The sequence below is a fragment of the Nomascus leucogenys genome, chromosome 1a, assembly GCF_006542625.1.
Source record: "Nomascus leucogenys isolate Asia chromosome 1a, Asia_NLE_v1, whole genome shotgun sequence".
NCBI lineage: Eukaryota > Metazoa > Chordata > Mammalia > Primates > Hylobatidae > Nomascus > Nomascus leucogenys.
In genome coordinates, this window is record NC_044381.1 from 7,290,425 (window position 1) to 7,311,630 (window position 21,206).

The following is a 21,206-nucleotide window of genomic DNA, read 5'->3' on the forward strand; positions in this document are numbered from 1 at the left end:
TAACTATCATCGACTCAAGGTTAAGAATTCACTGAGGTTCGTCTCTTAGAACAAAACAAAACAAAAACGAGTAATGAAGTTCTAACGAAGGTAAACTAAAGCTTGACTTTCATGCTGTCAGCTCCTACCTATTTATGAAGTGAGACTTTAAGACACAATTGAGAGCACTGTGTCCTTTCATTGCCACATACCCTCTTCCCAAAGGGTTTGTATTTTATAGGGTATATTGTTTTTACAAAGTACATGGCTTTACTGTGTAGTCTATGTTACAAAACAGAAGGTAGGGCATCTTGAAACAGAAATCTTGCATTACTAACCAGCTCCCAGACGGGTCAACTCTGAGGCTGCTGGTAGAGAACTATACTTTGAGCAGTAGGAGGTGGAGAACCTAGGGGCAGATACCATAACTCAATTTTCTAAAGATATTCTAAAATGTAAACTCACACACTGATAACATCATTCCTGCCCATCTATCATTCATCTATCTATGTATCTATGTATCTATCTATCTATCTATCTATCTATCTATCATCTGTCCATCTGTCATCTGTCATCATGAAGGCAGAGAGACCACAAATCCAGGGGATTCCAAATTGACTGTGTATTAGAATCACTTGGCTTTGTCTTAAAAATAAAGATTCTAGGCCGGGCGTGGTGGCTCACACCTGTAATCCCAGCACTTTGGGAGGCCGAGCCAGGCGGATCACCTGAGGTTGGGAGTTAGAGACCAGACTGACCAACATGGAGAAACCCTATCTCTACTAAAAATGCAAAATTAGCTGCATGCCTGTAATCCCAGCTACTCGGGAGGCTGAGGCAGGAGAATCACTTGAATGCGGGAGGCGGAGGTTGTGGTGAGCCAAGATCACGCCATTGCACTCCAGCCTGGGCAACAAGAGCAAAACTCCATCTCAAAAAATAAATAAATAAATAAATAAAAACAAAAACAAATTTAAAAATAAAAATAAAGAGTCTTAGTCTCAACCCCTGGAGGTTATGATCAGTACGTCTGGAGTGGGGCCTGGAATTTCTATTTTTAACAAGTGCCCAGGAGATTTTGCTGGAGGCTGTTGCTTTTGAAAATCACTGTTCTTCTTCAAAGTTTTTCCTTTACAAAGAAACTGAGGCTGGAAGAGGAGAAGGGACCTTTCAAAGTTAGTGACATTACCAAAGCAGGATCCAGGTTCTCCTGGCCCTGCTAAACTGAGACACTTGTTGGAATTCAGCATGTGTGCTTGATCCTTCTTCTTATGCTGTGTCACTGACAGGTGTAGTAAGCTAGCTTCCAAAGACAGCCCACAATGAACCACATCTCCCAACATTCACACCCAGGTGTTGTCCCCTCCCCGATTCAATCTGGGCTCGCCTTGTGATTTGCTTTAATAGATAGACTAATCTGGAAGGGATGCAGTGTAACTTAGGAGGTTGGGCCATTAGAGATTTGCAGCTTCTGCATGCTTCATCTGGGAACAAGCATTCTGAACCCTGACATTGTGCTGTAAGGAACAAGGAAGCTCAAGGAACTACAAGGAAAGCCCCATATGGAGAAAAACTATGGCCCTAGTGAACATCCTCAAATGCACTCCCAGCCCACAGCTCTTCACCAGCTACGTGAGCGAGAACATGATGCACCTTCTAGCCATGCTCTCCCCAGTGGAGTGGAACTGTCTAGCAAGTCACAGAATAACACAAATAACAAGTTGTTGTTCTAAGCCTTTAAGTTTTGTGGTGTATGCTATACAACAATAGGTTACTGAAACAACAAGAAAAGAAATGCCCTTACCTGTTTGGCTGGAAACAGACCTGGTCATAACCTGTGAGTTCACACAAATCCTTCTCAAGCTCTCGGAAAAGCTGCTGATATCCTTGAGCTTGGTCCAGAGGCACAAAGGGGTGGATGTTTGCAAATTCTTTCCATGTGATAGGCTGAAAAGAAAGAAAACAAAAATGCATATATAATAGCAATAGCAATAATAGCTTTAATAATAATGATGATGATGATGAGAAAAGCTATGTGCCAGGCACTGTTCTAAGCGCTATACATATGTTAATTTATTTAAGTTCCACCACAACCTTATAAGGTAAGTACCATTACTGTCTTCATTTAAAAGTGGGACATAGTTGTCCAAAAAGGGAACTTATACAAAAATACAATGCTTTGCTAACTTTTCAGGGAAAAAAAAGCCCCCAAAATAGATTTCTTTCCATGAAACACAATGAGTTGCTTCAGGTATGGTTGGCATAAACTCTTATATAGCAATATATTGTTCTCTTTCTTCACTAAGTAGAACAAGAAACAAACACAAAAGTAAATGGGTAGGCCAGGTACAGTGGTTCACACCTATAATTCCAGAACTCTGGGAGGCCGAGGCAGGAGGACTGCTTGAGGCCAGGAGTCTGAGATTAGACTGGCAAACATAGCAAGACCTTGACTCTCTTTTCTACAAAAATGGAGAGGGAAATCTTATCATGATATAAAATGATTTCTTTTGTCTGATATGATTTGTTACATCAGAATAAATGTTAAGAAATGAAAGAAAGAAAAAAAAAGCTTTGCTAAAATGGATCCTGGCCTAGTAGAGATATTTGCCAACCACAACAGCGAATTGCACAAATCTTCCGTTGACTTGAATCCCTATCTTTCTGATACAGGAATGGATTTCTAGAAAGAAGGCTTAAGGTTCTTAATGCTACCTGAGATTCAGAACTATAAACAATTTTTTTTAAAAAGCTTTTAATATGACAGGTTTAAAAGGGGATGGGGGTGGGGGACGGATAGGATAGAAAGGCATGAATGCCACATACATTTAATTAATTTTATTAAAAAACAGTAAGTTTACCCATACATTTAAATGATGAAGTCATGAGAAATACAGGGTTACTCCCAAGATTGCTGAATAGCAAGGTAAAGAATTATTAAAATAGTTCTTCAATCACAGAATCACCGTCCCAGTAGATTTCACTAGTTCTGGGCTTAGGTGGAAGCTAGAACCCTGCCCCTTGCTGAATATCCACTTATAGAAGTGAGCTACTTACTGCGAGTTCAGACGAACTGTTCAGTTTCATGGTGCAGGATCCCTTTAAGAAGAACATCCAAAATGTATCACATTAGTGATTTTCTATAGTCCATCAATCAACCCTCCATTCTCCCAGCATGGCCACCCCTTGGTTGCTCTTGGAGCATATTAGGTAGGACCAAGAGAGGTGGGATTGAGGTAGCTTGGAAATGAGAAAAAAGGCCACAAATAACTACCAGTGGAATCATGCTGTGAACAAGGGAAATGTCTTTATTTTCCAGTTTCTTCATATACCGGACAATGTTTGTTTCGGAGTGGTAGCTGTGAACACAAAACACAGAATTAGGGGCCCCAAAAGTAGATATGAGTCCATGCACATCCTCCTGAAATACAAGACACACCAAAATCCACTTTCAAAATGCAGATCAATTTTGGCCATGGACAGTATGTCAACTACACTCAGAGAGAAGGGCACAGACCCCCACAAACCTCAGAGGATGTCTTGGACAAGAAGCTGACTGTGGGTATGAGTTGAAGGTTAGGAAGAAGAGGATATAGGGCTCTTGGGCGTGAACTTCAGCCTGGCAATTATTCATCCCAAATCCCTGCTTCCTGACTGTGCCAAGGGATCAGAGCCACCAGGAAACAAAGTGTGCTTTTCCCAAGTCAGGATCCTTATGAGGATGAGATACTTGTGAGCCACGACTGAGCCACAATAACCAGGCCACAGCAGGCAAAGTCAGCAGCAGCACTCTGCCGAGCTCCCTAGCTGATTACCAAAGCACAAAACGCAGAAGTCACACAAGACACACAAACCTGTTGAACACTTGATGGGTGAGGAATGGGCTGGTCCTCTTGAACACAGACCCTGGAATACCTCTGCACTCCTCTCCCATGCTTTCAGCAACCAGTTCCTGAAGGAGAAACACAGAGATGACAGGGCCAGACCTGTGCCTGGAGCCACATGTGGACATCCAGGTTTCTGGGTGGCTGGGCCACAAAGCACTCAAAATGGATCAAATATATAATTTTACTTATTTATCTATTTATTTATATATTATTTTTTGAGGCAGGGTTTTGCTCTAGCACCCAGACTGGAGTGCAGTGGCACGATCTCAACTCACTGTAGCCTCGGCCCTACTGGGCTCAATCCTCCTACCTCAGTCTCCTGAGTAGCTGGGGCTACAGGTGCATACCACCACACCTGGCTGATTTTTGTATTTTTCTAGAGATGAGGTTTCACCATGCTGCCCAGGCTGGTCACAAACTACTGGGCTCAAGCAATCCACCTGCTTTGGCTTCCCAAAGTGCTGGGATTACAGTCATGGGCCACTGGGCCTGGCCAAAGATGTAAATTTAAAAGCTGAAACTACTAAAGCTTAGAAGAAAATAGGCCAGGTGCGGTGGCGCCTGTAATCCCAGCACTTTGGGAGGCCGAGGTGGGTGGATCACAAGGTCAGGAGATAGAGACCATCCTGGCTAACATGGTGAAACCCCGTCTCTACTAAAAAAATACAAAAAAATCAGCTGGGTGTGTTGGCGGGCGCCTGTAGTCCCAGCTACTCGGGAGGCTGAGGCAGGAGAATGGTGTGAACCCAGGAGGCGGAGCTTGCAGTGAGCTGAGATCACACCACTGCACTCCACCCTGGGCGACAGAGCGAGACTCCATCTTAAAAAAAAAAAGGAGGCCAGGCGCGGTGGCTCACGCTTGTAATCCCAGCACTTTGGGAGGCCGAGGCGGGCGGATCACGAGGTCAGGAGATCGAGACCACGGTGAAACCCCGTCTCTACTAAAAATACAAAAAATTAGCCGGGCGTGGTGGCGGGCACCTGTAGTCCCAGCTACTCGGAGAGGCTGAGGCAGGAGAATGGCGTGAACCCGGGAGGCGGAGCTTGCAGTGAGCCGAGATTGCGCCACTGCACTCCAGCCTGGGCAACAGAGTGAGACTCCGTCTCAAAAAAAAAAAGATAATATAGGGGCTAATCTGCATGACCTTGGATCTGGCAATGGTTTCTTAAATGTGACACCAAAAGAATAAACAATAAACACACAAAAAAATTAGATAAATTGAATTTCTATAAAATTTGAAATGTGTGTGCATTAAATAACATTATCAAGAAAGTTAAGAGACTACCCACAGAATGGAAGAAAATATATGTAAGTCATATATCTGATAAGGGTTGAATATCCAGAATATATAATTAATACATGGCTTGATCCTCATTCGTTGCCAGGCTAATAATATGACTAATACAGATTGAATACTGGTCCCCTCCATATCTCAGGGTGAAATGTGATCCCCGTTGTTGAAGATGGGCTTGGTGCTATCTTCACAGTAATGAATGAGTTCTCACTCTACTAGTTCCCATGAGAACTGAAGAGAAGTGATTGTTAAAAAGAGCCTGGCACCTCCCTCCTCTCTCTCTCTTCCTTTTTCTTTCGCCATGTGATGCCTGCTCCTCTTCCCCTTCCTTCATGAGAGGAAGCTTCCTGAAACCCTCACCAGAAGCAAACGCTTCTTGCACAGCACAGCCTGCAGAACCAGGAGCCAAATAAACCTTTTATTTATAAATTACTTATCTCAGGTACTCCAATGCAAATGAACTAAAACAATGGCCCTCCTGACCCCTTAGTGATGCTCCAGAAACATTTCTCAAATGCATGAGCCAAATATCTGTGATTAAATTTAGTGCAGAGTTCTACAGAGAAGGAGCTAACTCAGTCCTGTTTATTAATTGAGGTTTAAAAGAGAACACTGTGATGCTTCTTTGATGATTTATGAATGTTACCTGGTATAACCCTTTGAAGTCCTCTCTCAAAGAGGGCACAGATAAGCAAGACAGCATCACTCAGCACTCTGGAAGGTATTTCTACTTCCTTTCATCTATCCATTTAACAAATATTTACTTACTGATTAATACACACCAGGCAGCGTAGGCTGTTGTGATTAACACCTTGCCACAGGTCTAGGTAGCTACTGCCTGCTCTCTTTCACTCTCATCCCATGGAATGGTAACTTTTCTCTCGCTTGTCCCCGCTACTTCATTATTTTAGAAAGCAACTCATTACGCTGAACCACTTATAGCTTTCATGTACTCCCTCTCCCGGCCTTTGTGACTGCTTTCTCCAGTGTCTAGAACACTCGGACCCATCTTCCTTTCCCTCTATTGTGCCATCTTGTTCTAGATAACTCCTGCTCATGTTCTTGGTAAGGAGCTCATCCTGTGAGCTCCCAGAACATCTTCACACATCACTCACCTGGATTCTAATCTTAAGCTTGTTTGTCTGAATCCCTAATAAACTGTAAGCACCATGAGGACAAGAAGCATGTCTAATTCACCACTGTGTCCTCAGGGCCTAGCATAGCACCTGACACATATTGGGTCCTCAATAAATATGTATTAAATGAATATCATAATTTTCCAATGAATGACATAACCAAGATACCAATGTCTTGCATCTTTGTATTAGAGGCAGTTTCTTTCTTTTTTCTTTTTCTTTTTTTTTTTGAGATGGAGTTTTGCTCTTGTTGCCCAGGCTAGAGTGCAATGGCGTGATCTCAGCTCACTGCAACCTCCGCCTCCTGGGTTCAAGCGATTCTCCCACCTCAGCCTCCTGAGTAACTGGGATTACAGGTATGCGCCACCATGCCTGGCTAATTTTGTATTTTTAGTGGAGACGGGGTTTCTCCATGTTGGTCAGGCTGGTCTCGAGCTCCTGACCTCAGGTGATCCGCGCCCCCCTTGACCTCCCAAAGTGCTGGGATTACAGGCGTAAGCCACCATTCCCAGCCTAGAGGCACTTTCAATGAAACACCATTAACAATCTTTCCAACTAGCCTGGCTGCATAATACTGGCTGGAGCCCTGCAGCAGTGACCTCCAGCTGTCAGCAGTGACTAGCAAGGGACAGTCAGCAGAATAATTTTAACAACAAGCTACCAATGTCACACTTGGGCCCCTTCTCCCCCACACTCAGGGGATAAGCTACTTTTGCTACCACCTCCAATAGTTATGACGACGAATGCATGTTTTTATTTTACTTACTGCAGATGACTCACAACCAAAGATCCACAACAAATCGTCCAGATCTTTTTCATTGACTGTTTCATCAAGAGAAATACCAAGCTACAGAAACAAAAACAAAATGGAAAACATCAACTCTAAACTCCAGATCACTGGAGGAATCCCAAGAGAGGTCAAACGGGAGATGGCGCTAAACAAAATCCCATCATTCCAAAATATCAGGGTACAATTACATCCAAGCTAAGGCTTAGAGGAAGGTGGCTAGATCAGTCCCAGGCTTCACAAGGCTTCGAGTTTTGCCAGCCACCTCTGAACTTTAACATTCCATGGCTGCAGGACACTCCTTCTGAAGCTAGACATGCTTATCTTTTTCTTCCCTTAACCTACTTATCAGAGATTGGGGAGATTTTCTTCCCTTAACCTGCATGTCAGTTATCAGAGCCTTTATCTTAAAGTCAGTCATACTGTGAAGAGAGGAGTATTATGAGCAAAATATGTGCATTTCAGTCCCACATATGAAAATACTAAGTCTAAAAGAAAGCAAAGGGTGAATGATCCTTTACTGAAAAGATCACAGTATTGCATATTGTAAATAACATTTGTTTATGAAAAAATAGGACTGTGCCTAAAGTTTTACTTTTGATATTTTAAAAACAAAGAGAAAAGCTTTTAATGAGAAAGGATGTGAAAATTTGAAAAACTGGTAAAAATACTGAAAATTTGACTTACTGTGCCATCCTCAAAAAGCCGAAAATTGATCTGCCGCTGAGCGGCCCTGCCCAAGACCTCCTTTACTGAGCAGCCACACTGAATCTTCAAGGTATCAAAGAACAGGTCATGCTGGAGTTGATGCCCTGCTCGCTTGAGACCTACACAAGATAGGAGAGCCCCCAATCTCTGATATAGAAACCTGCTCCTCAGCCATTGACATGTCACAGAATAATAAAGAGATAAATTCTATTAGACTCTTGCTGGTCCTGGGGAGTGCTTTGGTGATTGCTTTTTAAAAAACTAAACATGTTTATTATTATGCTGTAGAAAATTATGAAATACATATAAAAGAGTAAGGAAAATCACCATACAATTGCTTTACTGCTTATATTTTGGTGTATTATTTCTCAAGAAATGGGGGAAGCAGGTAATAACAGATATATATATATATCTCTCATTATACCTTTTTTTTTTTAAGAGATAGGGTCTCACTCTGTTGTCCAGGCTGGAATGCAGTGGCGTGATCATAGCTGATTGCATCCTCAAACTCCTGGGCTCAAGCTCATGCAATCCCCTTACCTCAGCCTCCCAAGTAACTGGGATCAAGGGCTCATGCCACCACACCTGGCTAATAATTTTTTAAATTTTTTGAAGACAGTGATCTTGCCATGTTGCCCAGGCTGGCCTTGAACTCTGGGACTCAAGCAATTCTCCCATCTCAGCCTCCCAAAATGATGGGATTATAGGTGTGAACCACAACACCTGGTCTCATCTATGCTTTCCTATAGATCACTATCTTAAATCATATTTAATGGCTGTACAATAGTCAAACATATGGATGCACCATGATTTAATCACCCTTTTTTTTTTTTTTTTTTTGAGAGATGGTGTCTCACTCTGTTGCCCAGGATGGAGTACAGTGGAGCAATCTTGGCTCACTGCAACCTCTGCCTCCCAAGTTCAAGCGATTTTCCTGCCTCAGCCTCCCGAGTAGCTGGCACTACAGGAGTGTGCCACCACTCCCAGTTGATTTTTGTATTTTTAGTAGAGACAGGGTTTCACCATGTTGGCCAGGCTGGTCTTGAACTCCTGACCTCAAGTGATCCACCCCCCCCAGCCTCCCAAAGTGCTAGGATTACAGGCATGAGCCACTGTGCCTGGCCTATTTTAATTTTTTTATAGAGATGCGGTCTCGGTCTTGCCCACACTGGTCTTGAACTCCTGGCCTCAAGTAATCCTCCTGGCTCAGCCTCCAGAGTAGCTGAAATTACAGAAACGAGTAACCATGTCCAGCTCACCACATAGCTGCATTCTTCTGATTGCCAATGTAATGGGATAAATACTAGTTTATTGCTTTATTTTGTATTTTTTTCATTAATAATGGGGCTAAACTTCTATGTCTACTGGCCATTTATTTGTATACTTATTTCTTTTAAAATTACATTTAATGTCTTTTGCCTATTTTTCTATTAGGGTGTTCATCCTTCTTATGTTTGGGGCCAGTAGGAAAGTAAGAGTTCTATATATTAAAAATATCACAGCTTGCCAGGAGTAAAAGAGAAAAAAATATTAACACTCAGTCTAGGCCACACAGGGTGGCTCACGCCTGTAATCCCAGCGCTTTGAGGCCGAAGTGGACGGATCACTTGAGGTCAGGAATTCGAGACCAGCCTGGAAAACGTGGCAAAGCCCTGTCTCTACCAAAAATACAAAAATTAGCCAGACGTGGTGGCGTGTACCTTAATCCCAGTTACCCGGGAGGCTGAGGCAGGACAATCACATGAATCCGGGAGGTGGAGGTTACAGTGAGCTGAGATCGTGCCACTGCACTCCAGCCTGGGAGACAGACAGAGCAAGACTCCATCAAGCAAACAAGCAAGAAGCAAGAAAGAAAGCAAGAAAACAAGAAAGCAAGCGAGCAAGCAAGAAAGAAAGCAAGCAAGAAAAAGGAAAGAAAAACAAAGAAAGAGAGAAAGAAAGGAAGAAAGAAAGAAAGCAAACAACAAAATAATCATAGATGTCAAAAGTATTTTTCCTGGTTTCTCATTTGACTTTTAATTTTGCTTATAGTATTGGACATGCAATATTTTCAATTTTACTCAACTTTATCAATTTTATTACACCCAAATGTTTTAGACAGATTACCAACTCACCTTCTGACAAAATCAAAGTGGCATTATGTACCCTCCTAGCAATATGCTCCAGCCCATGGGAACCATGGTAGATTGCAAACATGGCAGCCATATTCGCCAAGAGGGCCTAAAAGATAAGAACATTTAAAGAATCACTTGATGAAAGACAATTAGTGGGAGGGCGTAATTACTTGACTTGGGATGTCAAAACTGAAGACAGGGACAAAACAAAATGATCAGATTTCCTACATTCTTTGATAGTTGGGGACAATTAATGTATAACCTGCCTGACTACCTGAAGGGAACCATCATCCAAGACACCCTGGAGTTATTACTATACTAAACCTTCACATTTGACCATTACAAAGGGCTTCTTCCATGCAGCAAAATCATGTCACCCTTAATGGCAAAGATCACACTACCATCAGACATTGAGAAGCAATATTTAATGTTGGAAGACAGTGAAGCAGTAAAGACCTCAGGGAGAAAAAGTGAGATCTGAGAATTTTACACTCAACCAGGCAATTCTTCAAGAATAAAAAGGAACAAGCAATTTTTAAACATTCAAGAACGTCAGGAATAAAATTCTCCTAAGAACTCAAATAAAACACTAGAGGCTGAACTTCTGCCAACCAAGAGTTGAATGGAGAATTTGTGGCAAAGGACTGGCAAAAATGGAAATGCGCACTTCAGCTGGGAGCGAGGTGGTTTGCAACTGTAGTCCCAGTGACTCCAGAAGCCAAGATGGATCACTTGAACCCAGGATTTCGAGGTTACAGTGACCTATGATTGCGCCACTGGACTCCAGCCCAGTTGACAATACGAAACCCTGTCTCTGCAAAATACAGTTGATGTTCAATACTGGGTCCATTTTGTTAGGTACATCTTTTTTTCTACTAGACTACTAGAGGAAGTCTCTATAGAGCCAATGCAAAATAAGAAACAGCTTCCAAAGGTGAAGTCAGCAAACAAGGAAGTAAATGAGGAGAAAGAGACATCAGAAAACATGGAAACAGACATTCTTGTACTAAAAGTCCTAGACAAAGTGTAAACACTCTCGTGGACTCCTTATAACAATCAGAAATAAATACAGAAACTCCACAGCACTTTACAGCTGTGGAGAGGGCGAGGCTGAGGTAAAGAATCTATGACACACTGTGCCCAAATGCTCATGGCTGTGTTGCTGGGAAACAGAAACCCAGGCCTGACATTCACAGAATGCCCTGGAAGCCTCCACCACAATATTGTAGAGGTTGGTTGATGTCCCTTTTTAATCTAGAGATGATTCCTTCCATAATCAGGAAACTATATCACACAGCTGAACAACAAATTGATGAGAAGTATAAAACCACTTTTTAAAAATTTCAAAGGGCATTAGAATATCAAAAGAAGAACCAAGAAATTAAAATAGAGACCAAGAAAATGACAATTTCTTTCACAAATTGGACAAATTTAAAAATACAATGGGCTTGAATCGGCAGCTCACGCCTATAATCCCAAGACTTTGGGAGGCTAAGGTGGGAGGATTGCTTTAGCCCAGGAGTTCAAGACCAGCAAGAAGAACGTAACAAGACGCCATCTGTAAAATAAATAAATAAAATAACAATAATATAATTAAGGTACTTAAAAGCATCAAAAGCTAATGAATGCTCAAAATCATTAGTTATTAGGGAAATACAAAACAAAACCACAATGATATTATCACTTCACATCCAATAGGATGGCTATAACCAAAGGACAGGAAGTAACAAGCATTGGTGAAAATACGGAGAAATTAGAATATTCATATGCTGCTGGTAGGAAAGTAAAATAATGCAGCCACTTTGAAAAATGTCTGGAAGTTCCTCAAAATGTTAAATGTAGAGTTATATGACCCAGTAATTTCACTGCTAGGAATATACCCAAGAGAACTGAAAACATTACATCCACACAAAAATTTACACAGAAATGTTCACAGCAGGCTCATTTGAAACACCCCAATTGTTTACCAATTGATGAATGGATAAACAAAATGTGGCATGTCCAAACAATGGGATATTACCCAGCCATAGAAAAGAATTAAGGAGGCCGGGCGCAGTGGCTCACGCCTGTAATCCCAGCACTTTGGGAGGCTGAGACGGGCGGATCATGATGAGGTCAGGAGATCAAGACCTTCTTGGCTAACACAGTGAAACCCCGTTTCTACTAAAAATACAAAAAATTAGCCGGGCGTGTTGGCGGGCACCTGTAGTCCCAGCTACTTGGGAGGCTGAGGCAGGAGAATGGCGTGAACCCAGGAGGCGGAGCTTGCAGTGAGCTGAGATCGTGCTACTGCACTCCAACCTGGGGGACACAGCGAGACTCCGTCTCAAAAAAAAAAAAAAAAAAAAAAAGAATTAAGTACACATTCATGCTACAATATGGATGAACCTTGAAAGCCTTATGCAAAGAAGCCAGTACAAAAGGCCACACATTGTATGATCCTATTTATATGAAATATTCAGAATAGGCAAATCCAGTGAGACAGAAAGTAGAATAGTAGTTGCCAGGGACTATAGGAAGGGGAGAGGGATGAGGAGTGATTACTTCATAGGAATAGAATTTCTTTTTGGGGTAATAAAAATATTCTGAAATTAAATACTGGTGATAGTTGCACAGCCTTGTAAATAGAGTAAAAACCATTGAGCTGTATACTTGCAACTGGTGAAACTTATGGTGAGTTACATCTCAATAAAAAAAGCTAATGAAGTGTAAATTATTCCTTACTACACCTGACTTTAGAAAAGCCAACAGGCTGAAGGCAGTGGCTCACACCAGTGATCCCAACACTTTGGGAGGCTGAGGCAGGATGATCGCTTGAGGCCTGGAGATCAAGACTAGCCTGGGCAACAAAGTAAGACTCCCATCTCTATTTTAAAAAGATTTTTATATTAAAAATAAGAAAAGCTAATGAAAGAGCTGCTTATTGTGGTAGAAGCTAAGAAATAGAATATATGGACAGGCACGGTGGCTCACACCTGTAATCCCAGCACTTTGGGAGGCTGAGGCAGGCGGATCACGAGGTCAGGAGATAGAGACCATCCTGGCTAACACGGTGAAACCCTGTATCTACTAAAAATACAATAAATTAGCCAGGCATGGTGGCAGGCACCTGTAGCCCCAGCTACACGGGAGGCTGAGGCAGGAGAATGGCATGAACCCGGGAGGTGGAGTTTGCAGTGAGCGAGATGGCGCCACTACACTCCAGCCTGGGCGACGGAGCAAGACTCATCTCCAAAAAAAAAAAGAAATGAGAATATAAAGAACAGAACATAATGAAAATTCAGACATCTGTAGTAATGCCACAAACTTATAGAAAAATTGTTTCTTTTCCTTTTTGTTTTGTAGAGGTGGGGTCTGGTTCTGTCACCCAGGTTGGAGTGCAGTGGCGTGATCACAGCTCACTGCAGCCTGGACCTCCCAGGCTCAAGCATTGCTACCAACTCAGCCTCCTGAGTAGCTGGGATACTGGTGTGCACCACAACACCTGGCTAATTTTTGTACTTTTTTATATAGACAGGAGTCTCACTATGTTGCCTGGGATGGATTTAAACTCCTGAACTCAAGCAATCCTCCTGCCTTGGCCTCCCAAAGTGTTGAGATTACAGGTGTGAGCCACTGCACCCTGTTTTTTTCAGTTTTGTTTTAGAATGGGGCCTGCTGAGCCAGAATAGGCTGAGAGAGACTCCCTACAGAAAATTTTATTTAAAAAAGAATCATTAACACACTTTCAGAGATTAAAAAAGAGTCATGCCCCATCCACAATGCGAAACTAAGAGTGGACCCCCCCACCCGCCCCAGTGACAAGAGAGAAGAGCAAGAGTGAGAAGAATGTGGAACAGCTGCTACAACAGAAGGCGGGGGTCAAAGACCTACAGCACAAAAGGAACAACTCAAAGACACCAGTCATCTCCTAACAAAACAGGGAGACTTGCATGCTTACGAAGAGTGAAACTGGAGTTATGAGTAATTCTTTTATGCAATCAACTATGAAAAGGCACATATGCAGTGAAATAGACAGCAAAGAGTTAGAAGATCATCACAAGAAGAGGATGAAAATCAGACAAGCTGGAGTATGGCCATCTCCAGGGCAAACATTTTAACAATTGCTGGAAAAGATACCTTTCAACCCAAGTTAAATAATAAATTATCAGCTATACATGAACTGGAAGAAATTAAGCAACAGGAACATAAGGCCGGGCACAATGGCTCATACCTGTAATCCCAGCACTTTGGGAGGCCAAAGCAGGTGGATCACGAGGTCAGGAGTTTGAGACCAGCCTGGCCAGCATGGTGAAACCCCATCTCTACTAAAAACACAAAAAATATTAGCCAGGCATAGTGGTGGGTGCCTGTAATCCCAGCTACTCAAGAGGCTGAGGCGGGAGAATCACTTGAACCCGGGAGGCGGAGGTTGCAGTGAGCCAAGATCACACCATTGCACTCCAGCCTGGGCAACAAGAGAAAGAGTCCATCTCAAAAAAAAAAAAAAAAGAAAGAAAGAAAGAAACAGGAAAATAATTGGTTCACTGCAGATAGCCCAAGTTCACCTGGAAAATGAACCTAGAAGCAGAAAACTGAGGCCCTAAATGGACTTATGATCAGAGGGAAACCTGGAAGAACTTGGGGAGAAACAGCAAGACAGGAGCAGTCAGCAGCACGGAAAGGGAAAACGTAAGCAGAGAATTCAACAAATGGAGGGTAAGCTACAGAAAGTGAGGCCATCATATAAAGATCACCATGTGGCCAGGCACGGTGGCTCACGCCTGTAATCCCAGCACTTTGGGAGGCTGAGGTGGGCAGATCATGAGGTCAGGAGTTCGAGACCAGCCTGTCCAACATGGTGAAACCCTGTCTCTACTAAAAATAGAAAAATTAGCTGGGCATGATGGCAGGCGCCTGTAATCCCAGCTACTCAGGAGGCTGAGGCAAGAGAATCGCTGGAAACTGGAAGGCGGAGGTTGCAGTGAGCTGAGATTGGGCGACTGCACGCCAGCCTGGGTGACAGAGCAAGACTCCACCTCAAAAAAAAACAAAACAAAACAAAACAAAACAAAACAAAAAAAACAAATAAATAAAGATCAGCTTGCTGTTCAACAGAGGAAAAGCCTGTGCCAACTAGCTTTCCTTCCTATGACACTGGAAGAGCTCTTATTTGAAAAGAGGTGGCACCTTCCTGAGGCAAAACATAATACAAAAGGACTAACTGAGGAAATGGCTCCAAAGACCCATGGCTGCAGAACCAACTATAAGATCTTACTGCCCACTGCCTTCCTGGAGAAGCTTTTCAGAGGTGGTTCTAGACACCAAAGCCCTGAGACGAAAGAGCACTCTACCTCCCATTGAAGCATCTGTGATATCTCTCTCTGACACTTCATAGAAGAGATGCATACAATGGCCAGGCACGGTGGCTCATGCCTATAATCCTAGCACTATGGGAGGCCAAGATAGGATCACTTGAGCTCAGGAGTTTGAGACAAACCTGAGCAATAAAGCGAGACCTCATCTCTACAAAACATTTTTTTGAAAATTAGCTGGGCGTGGTGGAATGTAACCATTGTCCCAGCTACTTAGGAGGCTGAGAATAATTTGAGCCCTGAAGGTTGAAGGTTGAGGCTGCAGTGAGCTATGGCCATGCCACTGCACTCCAGAATGGACAACAGAGCAAGAATCTGTCTCAAGAAAAAAAAAAAAGAGGCCAGGTGCCATGGCTCACACCTATAATCCCAAAACTTTGGGAGGCCCAGGCAAGACCATCACTTGAGGTCAGGAGTTTGAGACCAGCCTGACCAACATGATGAAACCTGCCTCTACTAAAAACACAAAAATTATCTGGGTGTGGTGGCCTGTAATTCCAGCTATTTAGGAGGCTGAGGCACAAGAATCACTTGAACCCGGGAGGCAGAGGTTGCAGTGAGCCAAGATTGCGCCACCCCATTCCAGCCTGGGTGACGCAGGAACAAGACTCTGTCTTAAAGAAGAAAAAAAAAAGAGATGCACTTAGAATGGATCCTGTGCTCAGGAGTGGGCCTCCAACTGATCCTGGGGGTTGGCTGGGTTTCCCAAGCACTTCGACCTAAGCCCTGGAGCAACTCCAAGGAGCAGAACCCAGAACCCTGGTCAGAACCCAGGAAGCTCTTCCTGCTTTATCCCATCCTTTTAAAGAATGACAGACATGGCCAGGTGCAGTGGCTCATGCCTGTAATCCCAGCACTTTGGGAGGCCGAGGTGGGTGGATCATGAGGGCAGGAGTTCAAGACCAACCTGGCCAAGATGGTGAAACCCCGTCTCTACTAAAAATGCAAAAACTAGCCTGGCGCTGTGGCAGGCACCTGTAATCCCAGTTACTCAGGAGGCTGAGGCAGGAGAATTGCTTGAAACCAGGCAGCAGAGGTTGCAGTGTAGCAAGATTGCACCACTGCACTCCAGCCTGGGCGAGTGAGTAAGACTCTGTCTCAAAAAAAAGAATGCCAGTCATAATCTCCCAGTAAGAGTGCCTCATGACTACCACCATCCCCTCAAGCACAGTTATCTCAAATGCCCTCGCTTTGCCTTCCTCAACCCCATCCTGGAGAGGCTCCTTCTCAGTCCTAAAAGAGGGTGTCTCAACTGCCACCCATAACAAACCTGGCCCAATGCCAAGAATACTAGAGACCCTGATATCCATCTTTCTATTTACATATATTTTAAGTGTGTATATAAAAGTGAAGAGTGGCCTCTTTTGTCCTTTCTTATGCTTTGCCTGTTCTGGATCTGAGGATGTGATTACGGGTAAAATGAAACTAATAATGCTTTTTACTTTTTTAATATTAAAACATGGTGAAGAGAAAGCATAGGCAAAGGGTGTGCATATAAAGAACACCAGTAAAACATAGTGTTTTTTTTTTACTTTTTTTGTCGGGGCAGGAGTTGGGGACAGAGTCTCCCTCTGTCACTCAGGCTGGAGTGCAGTGGCATAATCATGGCTCACTGCAGCCTCAACCTCCCAGATTCTGGTGATCCTCCCACCTGAGCCTCCCTAGCACCTGGGACTACAGGAGCATACCACAACTGCCGACTAATTTATTTTATTTTATTTTATTTTTCATAGAAACGGTGTTTCGCCATGTCGCCCAGGCGGGTTTCCAACTCCTGGGCTCCAGCAATCTGCCTGCCTTGGCCTCACAAAGTGCTGGGATTAACAGGCATGAGCCACCGCAGCCAGCCAATACTGTATTTTGGTTCTCATAAGACAACGAGCCTTCTACACCAATAAGATCTTGCCATTTCTGGTGTGCTCACTGCTCAGGAGGTAGTGAATAAATGAACAAATGAATGAATGAATGAGTAGCTCATTTCTGTATATCACAAGGCATTCAGTAGTCAGGTCAGACGTGTGATTTACCTGAGCTGTACAGATGTTGCTGGTAGCCTTGTCTCTCCGAATGTGTTGCTCCCTGGTTTGAAGAGCAAGACGATACACTTCTTTCCCAGTGGCGTCTCTACACCAAGAACAAGGCATCCAGTTAGCACAGATGACCACAGCACTAGACGATGCTATAAATAGAATTATTTCTTTCCTTCCCAGCTGGAAGTGAATTCTGCAAATGTACTTGGGCGCAAGTTCATAAAGAAACAATTTCTAAATGTTCCTCATCTAAACAGGATTACTGATTTTTTTCTTTTTTTTTTTTTTTGAGAGAGAGTTTAGTTCTTTCGCCCAGGCTGGAGTGCAGTGGCGCGATCTCGGCTCACTGCAACCTCTGCCTTCCAGTTTCAAGCGATTCTCCTGCATCAGCCTCCTGACACCACGCCCAGCTAATTTTTGTATTTTTAGAAGAGACAGGGTTTCACCATGTTGGCCAGGCTGGTCTTGAACTCCTGGCCTCAGGTGATCCGCCCGCCTTGGCCTCCCAAAGTCCTGGGATTACAGGCATGAGCCACTGCGCCCAGCAGGATTACTGATTTTTAGACTGTACTCTGAGACACCAAGGTATATGCAATAAGTTTAGGAATTTTGAAAGAAGATTTTGCAGGAATTTCCCAGACAAATATAATAATGGTGACTGGGAGGATTAAGTTTCACTCTGAACTTCTTAGGAGACACAGGAAAAGTGGAAATATCTGACAAAATCTAAAAGAGTTGGCTCTCTGTGGATTCTGCACCACAGATTCCACCAATCACGGACTGAAAACATTCAAAAAAATAAAAAATAACACAATAATTAAAAATCACACAAATTTTACGAGCCGGGCATGGTGGCTCATGTCTATAATCCCAGCACTTTGGGGGGCCAAGGTGGGCGGATCACTTGAGGTCCAGAGTTTGAGACCAGCCTCGCCAACATGGTGAAACCCCATCTCTACTAAAAATAAAAATACAAAAATTAGCCAGACATGGTGACAGGCACCTGTAATCCCAGTTACTTGGGAGGCTGAGGCTCGAGAACCACTTGAACCTGGGAGGCGGAGGTTGCAGTGAGCCAAGATCGTACCACTGCACTCCAGCCTGGGTGACAGAGTGAGACTCCGTCTCAAAAAAAAAAAAAAAAAAAAAAAAAATCACACAAATTTTTAAAAACAATACAGTGTAACAACTATTGCATAACATTAGGTGTTATAAGATGATTTAAAGTATACAGGGGCCAGGCATGGTGGCTTACACCTGGTAATCCCAGCATTTTGGGAGGCTGAGGTGGGCGGATCTTGAGCCCTAAGACCAGCCTGAGCAATATGGTGAAACCCTGTTTTTACAAAAAATTTTAAAAATTAGTTGGACACAGTGGCCATGTTTACACCACTGCACTCCAGGCTGGGTGACGGAGTGAGACTTGGTCTCAAAATAAATAAATAAATAAATAAAATTTTTAAAAAACACACTTCACATTATCATCACATCATTCACTAATTCAGCCTACTCACTTAAGTTAAAGTCCGGCTTTTATCAAAGGTCAAAAAGATAATTTTTTTTTTCTAAATTTCCCCAGTAATAATCCTAGAATGCATCTATGTCCCCTGCTCCTTTTTTTTCCTTTTTTTTTTTTTTGAGATGGAGTCTTGCTCTGTTGCCCAAACTGGAGTGCAGCAGCGTGATGTCGGCTCACTGCAACCTCCACCTCCGTGGTTCAAGTGATTCTCCTGCCTCAGCCTCCCGAGTAGCTGGGACTACAGGCGCCCGCCACCACGCCCAGCTAATTTTTGTATTTTTAGTAAAGACAGGGTTTCGCCATATTGGCCAGGCTGGTCTGGGACTCCCGACCTTGTGATCTGCCTGACTCAGCCTCCCAGAATGCTGGGATTACAGGTGTGAGCCACCGCACCCAGCCCTTTTTTTTCTTTTCTTTTTTTTTTTTTTTTTTTTAAGGAACTAAGAGTACTTCCAAACATCTACGTTTTTAATCTGAGAAGTTTCACCAGTGAGAAGCAATCAGGAAAGTACATTTGGAAATTTGGAAATTACCCAAATGGCCACGTGGCGGAAGCCTCTAGGAAGGAACGCAGAGCAAACTCGGTGTGTGCTTTGTAGTCTTTCAGTGCATTTGTCTTTACAGAGCCATGTGGCATAGTGCTTTTGAGAACGAAACTGTCTAGACACAAAACATGCCTAAAATATTTAGTCTTTCAAGGCTTCCATCAATTGTTCCATCAAGGCTTCAACAATTCCATGCATTATATGACTTCAATATATTGTAAATTATACACAAAATTTTTCAAAAATTTACAAATTTATAGTATTTGAGAAGTACTAGCTCATATCCCAAACAGAATTGTTCTTCTGAATCTATGTTGTGCATTTCCTTAATTGACTCAACATGGCCCAGTTGAATTCAGATAGAAATCAACATTTATGATCAGAAGAAATCAGGGAAATCATAATCACAATAAAAGTAGAGAAACATGAGCCCCTTTACCTTGTTACTCCCACCATTCTTCCAGGCATCATTCTCACCAAGCTTTCTCGGACAGCAAAAAATGCTGCGTGGGGTCCCCCATAGCCCAGTGGCACTCCAAATCTCTGTGAGCTGCCCAGGGCGATGTCTACCCCAAATTCTCCAGGTGGCCTCAAGATGCACAAAGCTAAAAGGTCAGTAGCACAGCAGGCCAGGCTCTAGAAAGGAAATGAGAGAAAAGGAACAAGGTTGCTACCTTTCCCTGAGAGTAGTGGGAGAGTAGCAAATTATCTTAACTACAGGAAGACGAGCAGAGTGTGTTCACATCCTGTGAACTCCATTGCTCATTCATTCATTCATTCATTAAATACATACTGAGTGCCCACCATGTGCCAGGAATCCGGGAACAGAAAAAAGTAGCAGCAAGGAGGCAGGAAGGAGAGTTTTACCATTCCATGTGATAATGGTAAAGAAATTAAGGCACATGAAAAGACAGAGAGAGAGATAGGTAGACAGATACAAGTTGGGATACACCTCCACGGACCCCCACAAGAAAGGTATGTCTACCCCACTCTGATGTGCTCTCTCCACGAGTTCCGTAAAGTCTTCCACCTTCCCCTCCGTGTCTGGGTACTGGAACAATGCTCCACTGACATCTTTTCCACTGAAGTCCATTTCACAGGGTAACTTCAGCTCAATGAGGACTCCAGTATATCTGGAAAGATAGACAACAAAGAACAATCGTGCTTTTGGTTTATAAGGGAAATTAATTAACATTTCTTCTTCAGTAAGACAGCATACATTTTCGTGCCCTCCCACAGTGGCCTCCCACCCCTGCCCACATCCCATCCCACACCAGGCACTTCAGTGTCAACTGCGTCACAGCAACTCAAACGCATCCAACAGCTCTGCTTCTGTTCCTCTCTTCTATCCTATGACTCCCCTTTGCCCTTTCCTGTCACAATCCACTCCTGAGAGAGGCCCAGGAGCATTGCTTCCTAGGGCTAATGAGCCAATATTTGTAACAAGAGAGCCAGCACCTCTTTCACCTGGGATCACTCTTAAGTGAAGGGAAAACCATAAGTAAGACAAAGAGGAAGAATTTCCTTAGATTCAAGAAACTAATGACAATTAGATGTCAGAAACCCCCCCCCTGAAGGGATGGTGGTATGGGTAGGAGGAAGAATGCTCAACTTTTACAAAGGGAAAGCAAATATCTACAAATAGTGGTGGTTGTGAGGATTGTTTTACCTGATTACAGCACGAAAAAAAAGTACTACACTTTAAACTACATGGCATCTCACCTAGGGACTCTGCGCATCCTCTGTAAACTACGTTTGCAAGGAATACACACAAAATCTTAAGTTGTATGTGAGTCCCATTTTTCTCTGTTTTTCAAACGTTCCAAAACCTGATCAAAACAATATTTTTATT

The 21,206-nt window shown here is 43.1% G+C and overlaps 1 protein-coding gene across 1 annotated transcript in view; it reads right to left on the reverse strand.

Annotated features, from left to right (window-relative positions):
- Positions 1 to 21,206, reverse strand: part of GLDC (glycine decarboxylase) — a 112,896-nt gene that overhangs the window by 52,632 nt on the left and 39,058 nt on the right. Inside the window, exons 6-15 of the mRNA XM_030811267.1 lie at positions 20,340 to 20,487; positions 19,794 to 19,990; positions 17,288 to 17,384; positions 9,907 to 10,012; positions 7,772 to 7,911; positions 7,064 to 7,144; positions 3,834 to 3,931; positions 3,254 to 3,338; positions 3,037 to 3,078; positions 1,784 to 1,926 (exon numbers count right to left, since the gene is read on the reverse strand). Coding sequence (XP_030667127.1) covers positions 1,784 to 1,926; positions 3,037 to 3,078; positions 3,254 to 3,338; positions 3,834 to 3,931; positions 7,064 to 7,144; positions 7,772 to 7,911; positions 9,907 to 10,012; positions 17,288 to 17,384; positions 19,794 to 19,990; positions 20,340 to 20,487 — 1,137 coding nt within the window. The remainder of the gene's footprint in view (positions 1 to 1,783; positions 1,927 to 3,036; positions 3,079 to 3,253; positions 3,339 to 3,833; positions 3,932 to 7,063; positions 7,145 to 7,771; positions 7,912 to 9,906; positions 10,013 to 17,287; positions 17,385 to 19,793; positions 19,991 to 20,339; positions 20,488 to 21,206) is intronic.